Source organism: Cololabis saira, chromosome 15, assembly GCF_033807715.1.
Source record: "Cololabis saira isolate AMF1-May2022 chromosome 15, fColSai1.1, whole genome shotgun sequence".
NCBI lineage: Eukaryota > Metazoa > Chordata > Actinopteri > Beloniformes > Belonidae > Cololabis > Cololabis saira.
This window is the reverse complement of record NC_084601.1, coordinates 42,712,614-42,729,170: the sequence shown is the minus strand read 5'-3', so window position 1 is coordinate 42,729,170 and position 16,557 is coordinate 42,712,614. Positions and strand designations below refer to the sequence as shown.

Sequence of the window (16,557 nt, the reverse complement as noted above, 5' to 3'; positions counted from 1 at the left end):
TGCGCCGCTCCTCCTCCCAACCTCCTCCTCCTCCTCCTGCTACACGCTTCTGTCGGCGTCTCCACACACACACGCGCGCACACCGAACACAAACACCCACACACACAGCCCAGACAGGGCGACTACAGCCCGGGGATGTCCGTGTGACCAGAGGACTCGACTGGAAGTCGAGTCCTCTGGTCCCGGTCACTTCTAACAGCGGCGTCGGAGAGTTAAGCCAGGAGCGACAGGCGAAGCATGCACGGAAAAGCAGCAGGGCGAAGTAGTCCACCGAAAACAATCATAAAAATAAAGGCATGTAAATAAAGTGTCCCCTTATCTTAAGTCCAGTCAGTGGCCGCAGGTCTTCTTAGCAGTTTTCCTCCGGTGATGAGAAGAAAAGAGGCTCTAGTCTAAACAGCTCCGTGTTAAGCCTGATTTATGGTTCCGCGTTAAATCGACGCAGCGCCTACGCCGTAGGGTTCAGCGTACGGTGCGCGTCGCCGCGTAACCCTACGCCGTAGGCTCTGCGTCGGTGTAACGCGGAACCATAAATCAGCCTTTATGGTGCGCTGGAGAGGAGAGGAGGCAGGGAGCTGGGTGGAGGGGGCGGTGATTTAGCGGCCCTTTACGTCACGGTCTGCCACCAAACCAGGTGAGCCGTTTATGCATAGTTATGCGGAAAATCCCAGAAAGCACACAATACACTGAATGTTAAAAGTTCGTTGTTTTTTGGGTGTAATTGATGTCAAGACACCCAACAAAACACAAAAAATGAAGAAAAATGTGTTTTTCATGTCACAATACCTTTAATTTTGTTTTCCTGTGTTTTAACAACGTAATGATTATAAAAGGCTTGACTGAACATGAAATACATGATGTGGTGACTACTCAAAAAACAAAACTTGCCACCTGATGGTGGTTTGGGATGGTTTGTTCTTGACTCGACTCCAGAGTGAATAAATAGGAAAGGTTGCAAAAGTAATATCTTTGGGTGAGGTTCCCGTTTATTGGAACAACAAGGTAAATTGACAGAACAAAAAAAAGTGTTTTTATTGTCTCTCTGGCTGCCGTGTAAAAACTGTGTGTGTCTCCCAACACCACTCAACTCAAACTAATCAACACTTCTGATCAACAGCAGCTGGGGCAAGGCTTGGGGTAAAATAAAGGAACTGAAATCATACTGCACCCAAGTGGAAAAGCAAATACCTGCACAACATAATAAATTGCTCCTACACATGAATATCTGAGAAGTTTGTAAAACGCTGGAAGACAGAAACAAACTGAGCTGAAACTATATACATCTTCATCTTCGTCATCATCACGGTCCAGTCAGAGTCTGTCCACAGAAACTGGTGCTGCTTCAACTCTGTGGACCATCAGGACATGACTCATCCGTCCAGGACACTCTCATCATCCCCAACTGTAGAGGGAAGAAGAAAGAAGAGAGCAGATAAAGGAGTGTTTGCAGAGATCCCTCCATCAGCTGTAGAAGAAAGAAGAGAGCAGATAAAGGAGTGTTTCCAGAGATAAAAGAGTGTTAACAGAGATCCCTCCATCAGCTGTAGATGAAGAAGAAAGAAGAGAGTGGGATAAAGGAGTGTTTGCAGAGATCCCTACATCAGCTGTAGATGAATAAGAAAGAAGAGAGCAGATAAAGGAGTGTTTGCAGAGATCCCTCCATCAGCTGCAGAGGAAGAAGAAAGAAGAGAGCAGATAAAGGAGTGTTTGCAGAGATCCCTCAATCAGCTGTAGAGGGAAGAAGATAGCAAATAAAGGAATGTTTGCAGAGATCCCTCCATCAGCTGCAGAGGAAGAAGAAAGAAGAGAGCCGGATAAAGGAGTGTTTGCAGAGATCCCTCCATCAGCTGTAGAGGATGAAGAAAAAAGAGAGTAGATAAAGGAGTGTTTGAGATCCCTCCATCAGCCGTAGAGGAATAAGAAAGAAGAGAGCAGATAAAGGAGTGTTTGCAGAGATCCCTCCATCAGCTGTAGATGGAAGAAGAAAGAAGAGAGCAGATAAAGGAGTGTTTGCAGAGATCCCTCCATCAACTGCAGAGGAAGAAGAAAGAAGAGAGCAGATAAAGGAGTGTTTGCAGAGATCCCTCCATCAGCTGTAGAGGAAGAAGAGAGAAGAGAGCAGATAAATGAGTGTTTGCAGAGATCCCTCCATCAGCTGTAGAGGGAAGAAGAAAGAAGACAGCAGATAAAGGAGTGTAAGCAGAGATCCCTCCATCAGCTGTAGAGGAAGAAGAAAGAAGAGAGCCGATAAAGGAGTGTTTGCAGAGATACCTCCATCAGCTGTAGAGAGAAGAAGAAAGAAGAGAGCAGATAAAGGAGTGTTTGCAGAGAACCCTCCATCAGCTGTAGAGGAAGAAGAAAGAAGAGAGCAGATAAAGGAGTGTTTGCAGAGATCCCTCAATCAGCTGCAGAGGAAGAAGAAAGAAGAGAGCAGATAAAGGAGTGTTTGCAGAGATCCCTCCATCAGCTGTAGAGGATGAAGAAAAAAGAGAGTAGATAAAGGAGTGTTTGAGATCCCTCCATCAGCCGTAGGGGAATAAGAAAGAAGAGAGCAGATAAAGGAGTGTTTGCAGAGATCCCTCCATCAGCTGTAGAGGGAAGAAGAAAGAAGAGAGCAGATAAAGGAGTGTTTGCAGAGATCCCTCCGTCAGCTGCAGAGGAAGAAGAAAGAGGAGAGCAGATAAAGGAGTGTTTGCAGAGATCCCTCCATCAGCTGTAGAGGAAGAAGAAAGAAGAGAAGAGATAAATGAGTGTTTGCAGAGATCCCTCCATCAGCTGTAGAGAGAAGAAGAAAGAAGAGAGCAGATAAAGGAGTGTTTGCAGAGATCCCTCCATCAGTTCTAGAGGGAAGAAGAAAGAAGAGAGCAGATAAAGGAGTGTTTGCAGAGATCCCTCCATCAGCTGTAGAGGAAGAAGAAAGAAGAGAGCATGTAAAGGAGTGTTTGCAGAGATCCCGCCATCAGCTGTAGAGGTAGAAGAAAGAAGAGAGCAGGTAAAGAAGTGTTAGCAGAGATTCCTCCATCAGCTGTAGAGGGAGAAGAAAGAAGAGAGCAGATAAAGGAGTGTTTGCAGAGATCCCTCCATCAGCTGTAGAGGGAAGAAGAAAGAAGAGAGCAGATAAAGGAGTGTTTGCAGAGATCCCTCCATCAGCTGTAGAGGAAGAAGAAAGAAGAGAGCAGATAAAGGAGTGTTTGCTGAGAAATCTCCATCAGCTGTAGAGGAAGAAGAAAGAAGAGAGCAGATAAAGGAGTGTTAGCAGAGATCCCTCCATCAGCTGTAGAGGAAGAAGAAAGAAGAGAGGAGATAAAATAGTGTTTACAGAGATCCCTCCATCAGAGGGAAGAAGAAAGAAGAGAGCAGACAAAGGAGTGTTTGCAGAGATCCCTCCATCAGCTGTAGAGGGAAGAAGAAAGAAGAGAGCAGATAAAGGAATGTTTGCAGAGATCCCTCCATCAGCTGTAGAGGAAGAAGAAAGAAGAGAGCATATAAAGGAGTGTAAGCAGAGATCCCTCCATCAGCTGTAGAGGAAGAAGAAAGAAGAGAGCCGATAAAGGAGTGTTTGCAGAGATCCCGCCATCATTTGTAGAGGTAGAAGAAAGAAGAGAGCAGGTAAAGAAGTGTTAGCAGAGATCCCTCCATCAGCTGTAGAGGAAGAAGAAAGAAGAGAGCAGATAAAGGAGTGTTTGCAGAGATCCCTCCATCAGCTGTAGAGGGAAGAAGAAAGAAGAGAGCAGATAAAGGAGTGTTTGCAGAGATCCCTCCACCAGCTGTAGAGAAAGAAGAAAGAAGAGAGCAGATAAAGGAGTGTTAGCAGAGATCCCTCCATCAGCACATCCAGGACTTCAGAGTTCAGAGCTGCAGTAGAGCAGCTGTGTGTCTGAACATCTTGGAAGGCCGTCAGCTGGAATACTCCTTTATTTCTGGACACGTGAACACCAGCACAACACTGGTCTACAACAAACATCTGGACCCTCTGATTGGCCGACTGCTGTATCTGTGTTTCTGTCCAATCCTGCAGCCTGTCATCATCCTCTTCTCACAGCTTCATGAGGAAAGCAGCTGCTGAGAAGCTGCAGCTTCACTGGAAACACTGATCTTTGATACCAACTGGTTTTAGTAGAAAACTGCTGGAAGCAGCAGAACCAAGTCTAACCCCCACTGACCTGAGACCCTGCAGCTGGTAGTCTGGACTCTCCACCAGATCAGAAAGCTGCTTCACATCTGCAGCCTGCAGGTTGTTGTTTCTCAGGTCCAGAAGTATCAGATGGAAGGGGTTGGACTTCAGAGCTGAGACCAGAGAAGAACAGCTGATCCATGACAACCTGCAGCTCTTCAACCTGAATAAAGAATAAAAGATAAATTACAATTCAGCATCATCTTCATCATTTTACAAATGAATTACAATTCAGCATCATCTTCATCATTTTACAGTTTAATTACAATTCAGCATCATCTTCATCATTTTACATGCTCCATACAGATGAGAATTAGAAAGGTGATGGACTTTATGAAGGCTGATGTTCATATTGATGTCACACATGTGATCAATAGTCTGCGTATATTTCTCTTCAGTATTATTGACTTGATGATTAGAAAAGTCTGAGTTTGTGCTGATTTCAATAAAGTCAGTGATGAGGACGACAGTCTAGACCATGTAAAGTCCATTCATGTCACGTGTTTCTGTCCCAATAACACGTCTGTTTGTAAATGATGTTTTGGACGATAACATTTTCATTCCTAGAAGGACTTTGTGAGCAGAGAAAGAGTTTCAGGACAGGAGGACGTCTGTGTTTATTCAGCATTCATGAAAGACATCTCTTCTCCAGTGAAGGATCTGGAACTTATGCAGAAAACTTTTGTGTGATTAATACATTTGATTCATCAAGAACAGATGCATGATGGTACAAAAACGTCAAATCTGAACCCTTACAGGGAAACTAGAACCAAATACTCGTCAAAATATGGAAACTAATTGATGCTCCAGGGTTTAATGTAGTTTTTAAGAATCAGTTTTGATGGAATTTGAATTCAAATATCAGTGTTTCTATGTAAATATAAATGAAGGTTAAAGTTTATTGAAGCTGAGTTTTGCTGTAAAAATTTGAATTTGTTAAAATGTTTTCTTCCATAAACGATGAATAAATGAACAATATTCATCATTTCCATGTTTTTAAGGAGACATTTCTTCATCAATCAGGACATATTTGTCTGTTTAGGAGTTTTTTCAAACATTTTCTCTGAAAAAGTTGATTGAGTGACGACATAGTTTCAACACAAAGTTTCTGATGTTCTTGTTGGATGTTTTGTTGCTGATGAAGGAAACTCATCGTCTAGACAGCAGCTTTATTTCAGTTTACTAACTTCAACACACATGTATTTATATTTAGTTTTACACACTGAAAAACCATAAAGAAACATTATGTTTTGCCCCTTATGTCTTGATGTCACCTGGATGAAATGATCTTAACAGATATATTAAAGAATAATATTAAAAACACAGAAAACTATGTTTTTCAATGTTAAGAGTTTTATATTTGGTAAACATGTAATTTGTTAAAATTAATTTTCCTTTTGGTCAAAGGAAACCAACGTTGGTTTGACTGATTTCAGCCACAGTAAGAAGTTATTTAGTAAATGAGCTCTATAACTCATATATTGGACGACTACACATTCAGTCTGTCCACTATTGTCTGTCAGACTCTCTCAGTTTATTAACATCTGGATGACATTTCTGAACGTATTAGCTGTAAAGTTAATTCATGTTTGTTCAGATGTTTTATTCCAGGTTCAGACACATCTCTGGTTCTTCATTTGTTCCTGTCTGACACATTCAAATGTTTAGTTTTATGTAATAAATTAGAAGAGGAAGTTTAAGATGAAACTAAAGCAGAGAAGAAGAACTCAGAGCAGTCAGATGGTCAGTGTGGATCAGTAGAAGATCAGCCTGATGTCTGCAGGTTAGTGTCAACACAACTTTCACATCAGATTCATCTGAACACACAACTAAAACATGTCTGACGTCAGAATCTCCAGTCTGCAGTCTGGACTCTCCAGGAAACCACACAGATGTTTCACTCCTGGATCCTGCAGGTTGTTGTTACCCAGGTCCAGACGTTTCAGATGGGAGGGGTTGGACTTCAGAGCTGGGCCCAGAGAAGAACAGCTGATCTCTGACAAACCACAGCTCCACAACCTGAATAAAGAATAAAACATGTTCCAGTCTCATCAGAGAAGTGTTTCTTCAAATATCAACGTTGTCATCAGGTCCATGTGGGTCACCACCGTATCTGGACTTTATAAAACAGGTTTTACAGTTTTGTTACATCCATGATGTGGGTTCCTGGTTGTTCCTCTGACATGTTCACCTTTACTGAACATCCTGAGCTTTTCTGGTCCAAGTCTGACACTAGATTAAGATGAAAACACCAACATACACACCAATCCTTTTGATTAGTGTTGATGTTCAAATATTGTTCAAAGCAGCAGTTTAGAGATCAGAAGCTGATCTAGCAACAATTATTAACACCAGAATGGATCTGTGGAGAACTGCTGGACTTTATATCATGTGTCCAGTTTTATATCATTTATGCAGGATTCCTGAGCTTTTTATCATAATGATCCTTGTATGTTATAAAGAGTTAAAATGATGTTTTCTGAGAGCAGAACATATTAAAATACTTTACTTTTAGTATTGTTTCATTCATAATTTGACCTAACTTGCAAACACCTAATAATTCTGTTACAACTGAGTTTATCAGTTAATATCTTACTTTTAGTTAAAGCTAAGAATGATTGAATTCTGTATATTTATCAGACTAATTCAACAAATTCTGAAGTCTCAGTCTTGATTAAAGGACATTTGTGAATTAAACCCACACGGGAGGATCTAAGACACTTCCTGTCAGGACGATCACTTTGACGCTCCACCTGTAGCCGTCAGTCCAACCTGTCCAGGTCTGAGGCCTCGTTTACACGCAGCAACAACGCTGGTGTTTTCATGAGTTTTGGCCGTTCGTTTACACCAAAACGAAGCTCAAAGTCTCCAAAAACCATCATTCCTGAAAACTCCGGCCAAAGTGGAGATTTGCTTGTAAACGGAGAGAAACGGACATTTAGGCTTCAGAACGTCTCATTATGGACAGAAACTTCACCAGCGTCATGTGTAGCAGCTGTGGTTACGGTTTGTTTGGCCCCTGTGATCATGATGGAAGCTGTTAAGTGATAACTGACTTCACTACTGTCTTAATGTGGCTGTTCAGGTCTGAGTCAGAACCACTCCCTGATTTCTGGGTTGGATATTTGGTTTTTAGCTTCACTACTTGAAGCTGAATGCCCACGTTTAATCTTATTTACTTGGTTCCAATTACTTCTGTTTTTATCTTCAATTAACTGAATTAAATTGTGGAACCTCCACTTTTTAATGTGATCAATGCATTTGAATGCATTAAAAATTTGAATTTGTTAAAGGTTTTCTTCCATAAACGATGAATAAATGAACAATATTCATCATTTCCATGTTTTTAAGGAGACATTTCTTCATCAATCAGTACATATTTGTCTGTTTAGGAGTTTTTTCAAACATTTTCTCTGAAAAAGTTGACTGAGTGACGACATAGTTTCAACACAAAGTTTCTGATGTTCTTGTTGGATGTTTTGTTGCTGATGAAGGAAACTCATCGTCTAGACAGCAGCTTTATTTCACTTTACTAACTTCAACACACATGTATTTATATTTAGTTTTACACTGAAAACAATAAAAAGATTTGTTGCACCTTATGTCTTGATGTCACCTGGATGAAATTATCTTAATAGTTAGAGAAATAACAGGAATAATCGTTCAGTTGTGGCTATAAGCACCAGAATTGTCACACATTCTCCTTAGGGGTTGCTCTTTTCATAAAACCATTGTGCCAAAAAAAAAAAAGATGGCGTCCTTTTTTCAAGATGGCCGCCATCGAATATACAGTAATATTGCATTTCGCAATAAAATCCAATAGAGTTGTCCTATTGGAATGATCTTGGTGTCAAATCATAACCTTTCCACTATGTAGAATCTAAATGGGGTTGGTTTTTTTGGGGGTTTTTCGGGTTTATTTTCGGGTTTTTCGGGGTTTATTTTCGGGTGTGTTTGGGGTTTTTTCGGGTGTGTTTCGGGTTTATTTTAGGGTTTTTTCGGGTTTATTTTAGGGTTTTTTCGGGTTTATTTTAGGGTTTTTTCGGGTTTATTTTCAGGTTTTTTCGGGTTTATTTTAAGGTTTTTTCGGGTTTATTTTCGGGTGTGTTTCGGGTTTTTTCGGGTGTGTTTCGGGTGTGTTTCGGGTCTTTTCGGGTTTTTTCGGGTTTATTTTCGGATGTGTTTCGGGTTTTTTTGGGTTTATTTTCGGGTGTGTTTTGGGTTTTTTCGGGTTTATTTTCGGGTTTTTTCGGGTTTATTTTCGGGTTTTTTCGGGTTTATTTTAGGGTTTTTTCTGGTTTATTTTCAGGTGTGTTTCGGGTTTTTTCGGGTTTATTTTCGGGTTTATTTTCGGGTGTGTTTTCGTTTTTTTGGGGTTTATTTTCGGGTGTTTTTCGGGTTTTTTTGGGTTTATTTTCGGGTGTGTTTCGGGTGCGTTTTGGGTTGGACCCATGGACTTACACTTTGGCTTCCTTGTACCAGATATCCGTCCCAGAATCCTAATATTCTGCAAAATTTTTGTTTTTTTTGTTATGTTTGACACTGGTAAAATGGATGGCAGTGTATACTTTAGTATTGTTAGAGGTTTTGTGTGTGGTTTTTTTGGCACAATGGTTTTATCAAAAGAGCAACCCCTAAGGAGCATGTGTGACAATTTTGGTGCTTGTAGCCGCAACTGAACGATTCACCTGTTTTCTGCCTGTTATTTCTCTAACTATAACAGATATATTAAAGAATAATATTAAAAACACAGAAAATTATGTTTTTCAATGTTGAGAGTTTTATATTTGGTAAACTTATATTTGTTAAAATAAAATGTAATGTTAGTCAAAGGAAGCCAACGTTGGTTTGACTGATTTCAGCCACAGTAAGAAGTTATTTAGTAAATGAGCTCTATAACTCATGTATTGGACGACTACACATTCAGTCTGTCCACTATTGTCTGTCAGACTCTCTCAGTTTATTAACATCTGGATGACATTTCTGAACGTATTAGCTGTAAAGTTAATTCATGTTTGTTCAGATGTTTTATTCCAGGTTCAGACACATCTCTGGTTCTTCATTTGTTCCTGTCTGACACATTCAAATGTTTAGTTTTATGTAATAAATCAGAAGAGGAAGTTTAAGATGAAACTAAAGCAGAGAAGAAGAACTCAGAGCAGTCAGATGGTCAATGTGGATCAGTAGAAGATCAGCCTGATGTCTGCAGGTTAGTGTTGTAAAGAACCCAGTTACATTTTAGATTGCCTTTTTATATATTGAGTGTTCAGATCTTGTTATTGAGAGCTTATTTTGAAACTTGCATGTTTTAAGTTGGTTTCCTGCTATTTTGTGTGTTGAGTCAAATACTTTTATTTTGAAAGGGCTGCGCGACGCAGTTGCAAAGGGTGACGCAATAGGATGTGCGAGCACCAGAGAGAAAAACGGCGCGTGTTTTCACAGTTACAAAGCAAAACCGTGCATTTCTTATTTTTTGTCTTTGAGACTCAATATAGTTTAGCACCCCCCGAAGAGGCATAAGGTTAGTAAGTTTGGTTGTGTTTTTTGTTTATAAAATGAACACGTTTTTGGAGAAGAAAGCTTGTTACAATTGAATGGTTTGTTTTGTTTACACTCCTCTTACTCCTTTTTGTGTGCAAACAAATTGATAATTATTATGAGCATATTCTTACAGTATGGACAAACGTGTTTCATGATAGTGTATTTACATTATTAAAAAAGGTTAAAAGAAGGTATTTCATTACTTGATTTAAAAACAGCTGTTATGGTAAATTTAATTCAGTATATAAGATGATGTTGTATAATTCATGTGCCTTAATTGTTTGACCTTTAACTGCAGTAATTAATAATGGTTTTGGAATTTAAAAATACTGTAAAAGACTTTCAAATACTTTTTGTTTTATTATTTACCTGTGGAGCCTATGTGATTGAGTGACAGTATTGCTCTTTATAAGTATGTCAAATAGTAACTGAGCTTGTGGTTTGTTTAACTTTTTCTGACAGTTCTCACGTTGGTTTATGGGTTTAAATAAATTCATTACCATCAGTCAAAGACTTGACCATCTTTCGGCGGGGACCGTTACAAGTGTCAACACATCTTTCACATCACATTCATCTGAACACACAACTAAAACATGTCTGACCTCAGAGTCTCCAGTCTGCAGTCTGGACTCTCCAGAAATCCACTCAGATGTTTCACTCCTGAATCCTGCAGGTTCTTGTTCAGACTCAGGTCCAGAAGTTTCAGATGGGAGGGGTTGGACTTCAGAGCTGGGCCCAGAGAAGAACAGCTGATCTCTGACAAACCACAGCTCCACAACCTGAATAAAGAATAAAACATGTTCCAGTCTCATCAGAGAAGTGTTTCTTCAAATATCAACGTTGTCATCAGGTCCATGTGGGTCACCACCGTATCTGGACTTTATAAAACAGGTTTTACACTTTTGTTACATCCATGATGTGGGTTCCTGGTTGTTCCTCTGACATGTTCACCTTTACTGAACATCCTGAGCTTTTCTGGTCCAAGTCTGACACTAGATTAAGATGAAAACACCAACACACACACCAATCCTTTTGATTAGTGTTGATGTTCAAATATTGTTCAAAGCAGCAGTTTAGAGATCAGAAGCTGATCTAGCAACAATTATTAACACCAGAATGGATCTGTGGAGAACTGCTGGACTTTATATCATGTGTCCAGTTTTATATCATTTATGCAGGATTCCTGAGGTTTTTATCATAATGATCCTTGTATGTTATAACGAGTTAAAATGATGTTTTCTGAGAGCAGAAGATACTAAAATAATCTACTTTTAGTAATGTCTCATTTATAATTTGACTTAACTTGCAAACACCTAATAATTCTGTTACAACTGAGTTTATCAGTTAATATCTTACTTTTAGTTAAAGATAAGAATGATTGAATTCTGTATATTTATCAGACTAATTCAACAAATTCTGAAGTCTGTGTGAAACTAAACATCAGGTTCTGTATCGCTTGCACTTGGAAAGTCTTTGCTTGAACAACTAATGATCTGCTTGATTAAAGGACATTTGTGAATGAAACCCACCCGGGAGGATCTAAGACACTTCCTGTCAGGACGATCACTTTGACGCTCCACCTGTAGCCGTCAGTCCAACCTGTCCAGGTCTGAGGCCTCGTTTACACGCAGCAACAACGCTGCTGTTTTCATGAGTTTTAGCCGTTCGTTTACACCAAAACGAAGCTCAAAGTCTCCAAAAACCATCATTCCTGAAAACTCCGGCCAAAGTGGAGATTTGCTTGTAAACGGAGGGAAACGGACATTTAAGCTTCAGAACGTCTCATTATGGACAGAAACTTCACCAGCGTCATGTGTAGCAGCTGTGGTTACGGTTTGTTTGGCCGCTGTGATCATGATGGAAGCTGTTAAGTGATAACTGACTTCACTACTGTCTTAATGTGGCTGTTCAGGTCTGAGTCAGAACCACTCCCTGGTTTCTGGGTTGGATATTTGGTTTTTAGCTTCACTACTTGAAGCTGAATGCCCACGTTTAATCTTATTTACTTGGTTCCAATTACTTCTGTTTTTATCTTCAATTAACTGAATTAAATTGTGGCACATCCACTTTTTAATGTGATCAATGCATTTGAATGCATTAAAAATTTGAATTTGTTAAAATGTTTTCTTCCATAAACGATGAATAAATGAACAATATTCATAATTTCCAATTTTTTAAGGAGACATTTCTTCATCAATCACTACATATTTGTCTGTTTAGGAGTTTTTTCAAACATTTTCTCTGAAAAAGTTGACTGAGTGACGACATAGTTTAACACAAAGTTTCTGATGTTCTTGTTGGATGTTTTGTTGCTGATGAAGGAAACTCATCGTCTAGACAGCAGCTTTATTTCACTTTACTAACTTCAACACACGTGTATTTATATTTAGTTTTACACTGAAAACCATAAAAAGACATTATGTGTTGCCCCTTATGTCTTGATGTCACCTGGATGAAATGATCTTAACAGATATATTAAAGAATAATATTAAAAACACAGAAAACTATGTTTTTCAATGTTTAGAGTTTCATATTTGGTAAATTTGTAATTTGTTAAAATGAAAATTAATGGTAGTCAAAGGAAGCCAACGTTGGTTTGACTGATTTCAGCCACAGTAAGAAGTTATTTAGTAAATGAGCTCTATAACTCATGTATTGGACGACTACACATTCAGTCTGTCCACTATTGTCTGTCAGACTCTCTCAGTTTATTAACATCTGGATGACATTTCTGAACGTATTAGCTGTAAAGTTAATTCATGTTTGTTCAGATGTTTTATTCCAGGTTCAGACACATCTCTGGTTCTTCATTTGTTCCTGTCTGACACATTCAAATGTTTAGTTTTATGTAATAAATCAGAAGAGGAAGTTTAAGATGAAACTAAAGCAGAGAAGAAGAACTCAGAGCAGTCAGATGGTCAGTGTGGATCAGTAGAAGATCAGCCTGATGTCTGCAGGTTAGTGTCAACACAACTTTCACATCAGATTCATCTGAACACACAACTAAAACATGTCTGACCTCAGAATCTCCAGTCTGCAGTCTGGACTCTCCAGGAAACCACACAGATGTTTCACTCCTGAATCCTGCAGGTTCTCGTTGCTGCTCAGGTCCAGAAGTTTCAGATGGGAGGGGTTGGACTTCAGAGCTGGGCCCAGAGAAGAACAGCTGATCTCTGACAAACCACAGCTCCACAACCTGAATAAAGAATAAAACATGTTCCAGTCTCATCAGAGAAGTGTTTCTTCAAATATCAACGTTGTCATCAGGTCCATGTGGGTCACCACCGTATCTGGACTTTATAAAACAGGTTTTACACTTTTGTTACATCCATGATGTCGGTTCCTGGTTGTTCCTCTGACATGTTCACCTTTACTGAACATCCTGAGCTTTTCTGGTCCAAGTCTGACACTAGATTAAGATGAAAACACCAACATACACACCAATCCTTTTGATTAGTGTTGATGTTCAAATATTGTTCAAAGCAGCAGTTTAGAGATCAGAAGCTGATCTAGCAACAATTATTAACACCAGAATGGATCTGTGGAGAACTGCTGGACTTTATATCATGTGTCCAGTTTTATATCATTTATGCAGGATTCCTGAGCTTTTTATCATAATGATCCTTGTATGTTATAAAGAGTTAAAATGATGTTTTCTGAGAGCAGAACATATTAAAATACTTTACTTTTAGTAATTTGTCATTTATAATTTGACCTAACTTGCAAACACCTAATAATTCTGTTACAACCGAGTTTATCAGTTAATATCTTACTTTTATTTAAAGATAAGAATGATTGAATTCTGTATATTTATCAGACTAATTCAACAAATTTTGAAGTCTGTGTGAAACTAAACATCAGTTGGTTCTGTATCGCTTGCACTTGAAAAGTCTTTGCTTGAACAACTAATGATCTGCTTGATTAAAGGACATTTGTGAATGAAACCCACCCGGGAGGATCTAAGACACTTCCTGTCAGGACGATCACTTTGACGCTCCACCTGTAGCCGTCAGTCCAACCTGTCCAGGTCTGAGGCCTCGTTTACACGCAGCAACAACGCTGGTGTTTTCATGAGTTTTAGCCGTTCGTTTACACCAAAACGAAGCTCAAAGTCTCCAAAAACCATCATTCCTGAAAACTCCGGCCAAAGTGGAGATTTGCTTGTAAAGGGAGAGAAACGGACATTTAGGCTTCAGAACGTCTCATTATGAGACAGAAACGTCACCAGCGTCATGTGTAGCAGCTGTGGTTACGGTTTGTTTGGCCGCTGTGATCATGATGGAAGCTGTTAAGTGATAACTGACTTCACTACTGTCTTAATGTGGCTGTTCAGGTCTGAGTCAGAACCACTCCCTGGTTTCTGGGTTGGATATTTGGTTTTTAGCTTCACTACTTGACGCTGAATGCCGACGTTTAATCTTATTTACTTGGTTCCAATTACTTCTGTTTATATCTTCAATTAACTGAATTAAATTGTGGCACGTCCACTTTTTAATGTGATCAATGCATTTGATAAAACATTTTAATTGGATTATAGTCTAGGTGAGATGCATTTATAGATTGGGGTGTCATCTGCATAGTCATGGGAGCACATTTTGTTCTTTTTCATAATTTGAGCAAGTGAGAGCATGTAAATATTAAACAAAAGAGACCCCAGAATTGAACCTTGAGGAACTCCACATGTTATTTGTGTTAACTCTGATATGTAGTTACCTAAAGACAAAAAATATTCTTTGTATTTTAGATAGGACTGAAACCAGGTTAGTGCTGTGCCAGAAAGTCCCATCCAGTTCTTCATCCTGTCTATCAAGATGTTCTTGTTGATTGTGTGGAAAGCAGCACTGAGATCCAGGAGGACTAAGACTGAAATGTTGCCCCTATTGGAGTGGATATCATTAAGGACCTTTACTTGAGCTGTCTCAGTGCTGTGATGTGGCCGGAAACCTGACTGGAACACATCAAAACCGTCATTTAGTGTAAAAAAAAAAATGGGTTAAATTCAGGATATAAACATTCATACAAGAAAGGCCACTCCACAGCTACGACACTTGCTCAAATGACAGATTATTGGGTTATTGAATAAGTTACGCTGCTATGGTTTTGAATCAGCTACTATTGCATGTGGTAAGAGTTATTTGTCTGAAGGGAAAAGCACTGTTTACTTTAATGGTAGTGATTCCAAGCTGAGAGCGTGAACTGTGGGGTTCCCCAAGGGAGTTCTTTGGGTCCGCTTTTATTTTCAATATTCATCAATGATTTACTGTTTATTCTTAATCATGCCACCAGTGCAATGTATGCTGACGATTTTACAGTTTATACATCGGTAAATGTGTCTACTGATTTAACTGAGATTTAAGGAGTTAATTAAAATTAAAATTAACATTAAATGGATGATAAGAAACAAACGAGTTCTGAATCAGGTGAAGAGAAAGTGTAATGTTTCAGGTCTAAAACATGTATTAAGAAATGACCCTGTGCTGTGCTTAACTACTGGTGATGTAGTTATAGAGAAAGTAACAGAAGTGAAGGTATTAGGGGATGTTGTAGAGTCAAATGTCCTGGAATAGACAAGTTGACCCAATAGTGCAGAGATGGGTAAAGGTATAGCTGTAATTAAACACTGCAGGAAGTTTCTGCCTAATGATTTGATAAAACAGGTGATACACACATCGGTCTTGTCAAATGTAGATTATTGCTCTGTGATTTGGTCCAGTACAACCAAACGTAACCTGGCCAGGCTGCAGGTAAATCAGAACAAAGCAGCTGGCTGGTGGTGTGGAGTGAATTACCAGACCTTTGGACTTTAGATAATATGATAAGCTTTAAGAAGAAGCTCAAGTTATTTGTGTTTACTCAGGAGAATAAATGGGCTGTTATGAATTGAGCTTTTAATCTGTTTATTGTGTTTACACTGTTTCCTTTTACTCTATTTCTTTTGTGTTTGTGTGTGTAGTTTTGCTGAAGGGAGTGTTAACAACACATGATTGTTTGTTCTATCTCACACTGTCCAGAAAGTTGTTGTGTTGTTGAAAAATGGAAAATATTTTTTATTCTTTTTAAATTGAGCCATTAATTTGATTTTTCTTAATATATTGTTTGAAAGTGTGATGAGAAAATGTAAATCCTGACTTTAAAAATAGGAAATATAGAGTCATAATGCCATTGTACTGATTATAATGTTGTTTTTTACTTTTAGCAGGTGTCCTAGTGTCTGTTGTCTCTGAGTTATGAGCATGTTGTTTATGTATTTTAATTAATAATAATGTTGTAATTAAGCTGATGATTCTGATGAGACCCCAGAGAAACTGCTAACAGGGATCTAATAAAACATCCAAACAGTTCTATAGGTCACCAGTTGAACACTTGGTGGATTCTGACCTGAGAGACTCCAGGTGACAGTGTGGACTCTCCAGTCCAGGACACAGCTTCATCAGTCCTGAATCCTGCAGGGGGTTGTGGCTCAGGTCCAGTTCTGTCAGACTGGAGGACTGAGAGCTGAGAACTGAGGACAGAAGTGGACAGACGTTCCCTGAGAGGTTACAACCACCCAACCTGCAGAGGAGATTAAAGAGAGATTATAAGGTCCTTTAGGAAAGTTGATTATGTCATTTAACAAAGAAATAATTGATATATTATCAATGAATGCTGATTATTTCAACTAATAATCAATAAGTATTGATTATACCGACCGCTACATTTCTCTTCTCTGTATGTAAAGTTTCCTGAGATGAATAATTGAGGAGAACTGGTCCCACATGAACCTCAACTTAGTTGAACAGTGAATTTAACTGGTTTCCTCCAAGAACACATGTGATTGTAACTAAAACAGATGTGTCCGTGTT

The 16,557-nt window shown here is 39.0% G+C and overlaps 1 protein-coding gene across 1 annotated transcript in view; it reads right to left on the bottom strand.

The window, feature by feature from the left end:
• Nucleotides 1–781: 781 nt before the first annotated feature.
• LOC133460761 (NACHT, LRR and PYD domains-containing protein 3-like) overlaps nt 782–16,557 on the bottom strand; it is a 60,176-nt gene continuing 44,400 nt past the window's right edge. The window contains exons 8-13 of the mRNA XM_061741525.1: nt 16,094–16,267; nt 12,735–12,911; nt 10,318–10,494; nt 6,020–6,193; nt 4,164–4,337; nt 782–1,402 (exon numbers count right to left, since the gene is read on the bottom strand). Of these exons, the coding sequence (XP_061597509.1) occupies nt 1,393–1,402; nt 4,164–4,337; nt 6,020–6,193; nt 10,318–10,494; nt 12,735–12,911; nt 16,094–16,267 (886 nt within the window). The 3' untranslated portion in view covers nt 782–1,392. The remainder of the gene's footprint in view (nt 1,403–4,163; nt 4,338–6,019; nt 6,194–10,317; nt 10,495–12,734; nt 12,912–16,093; nt 16,268–16,557) is intronic.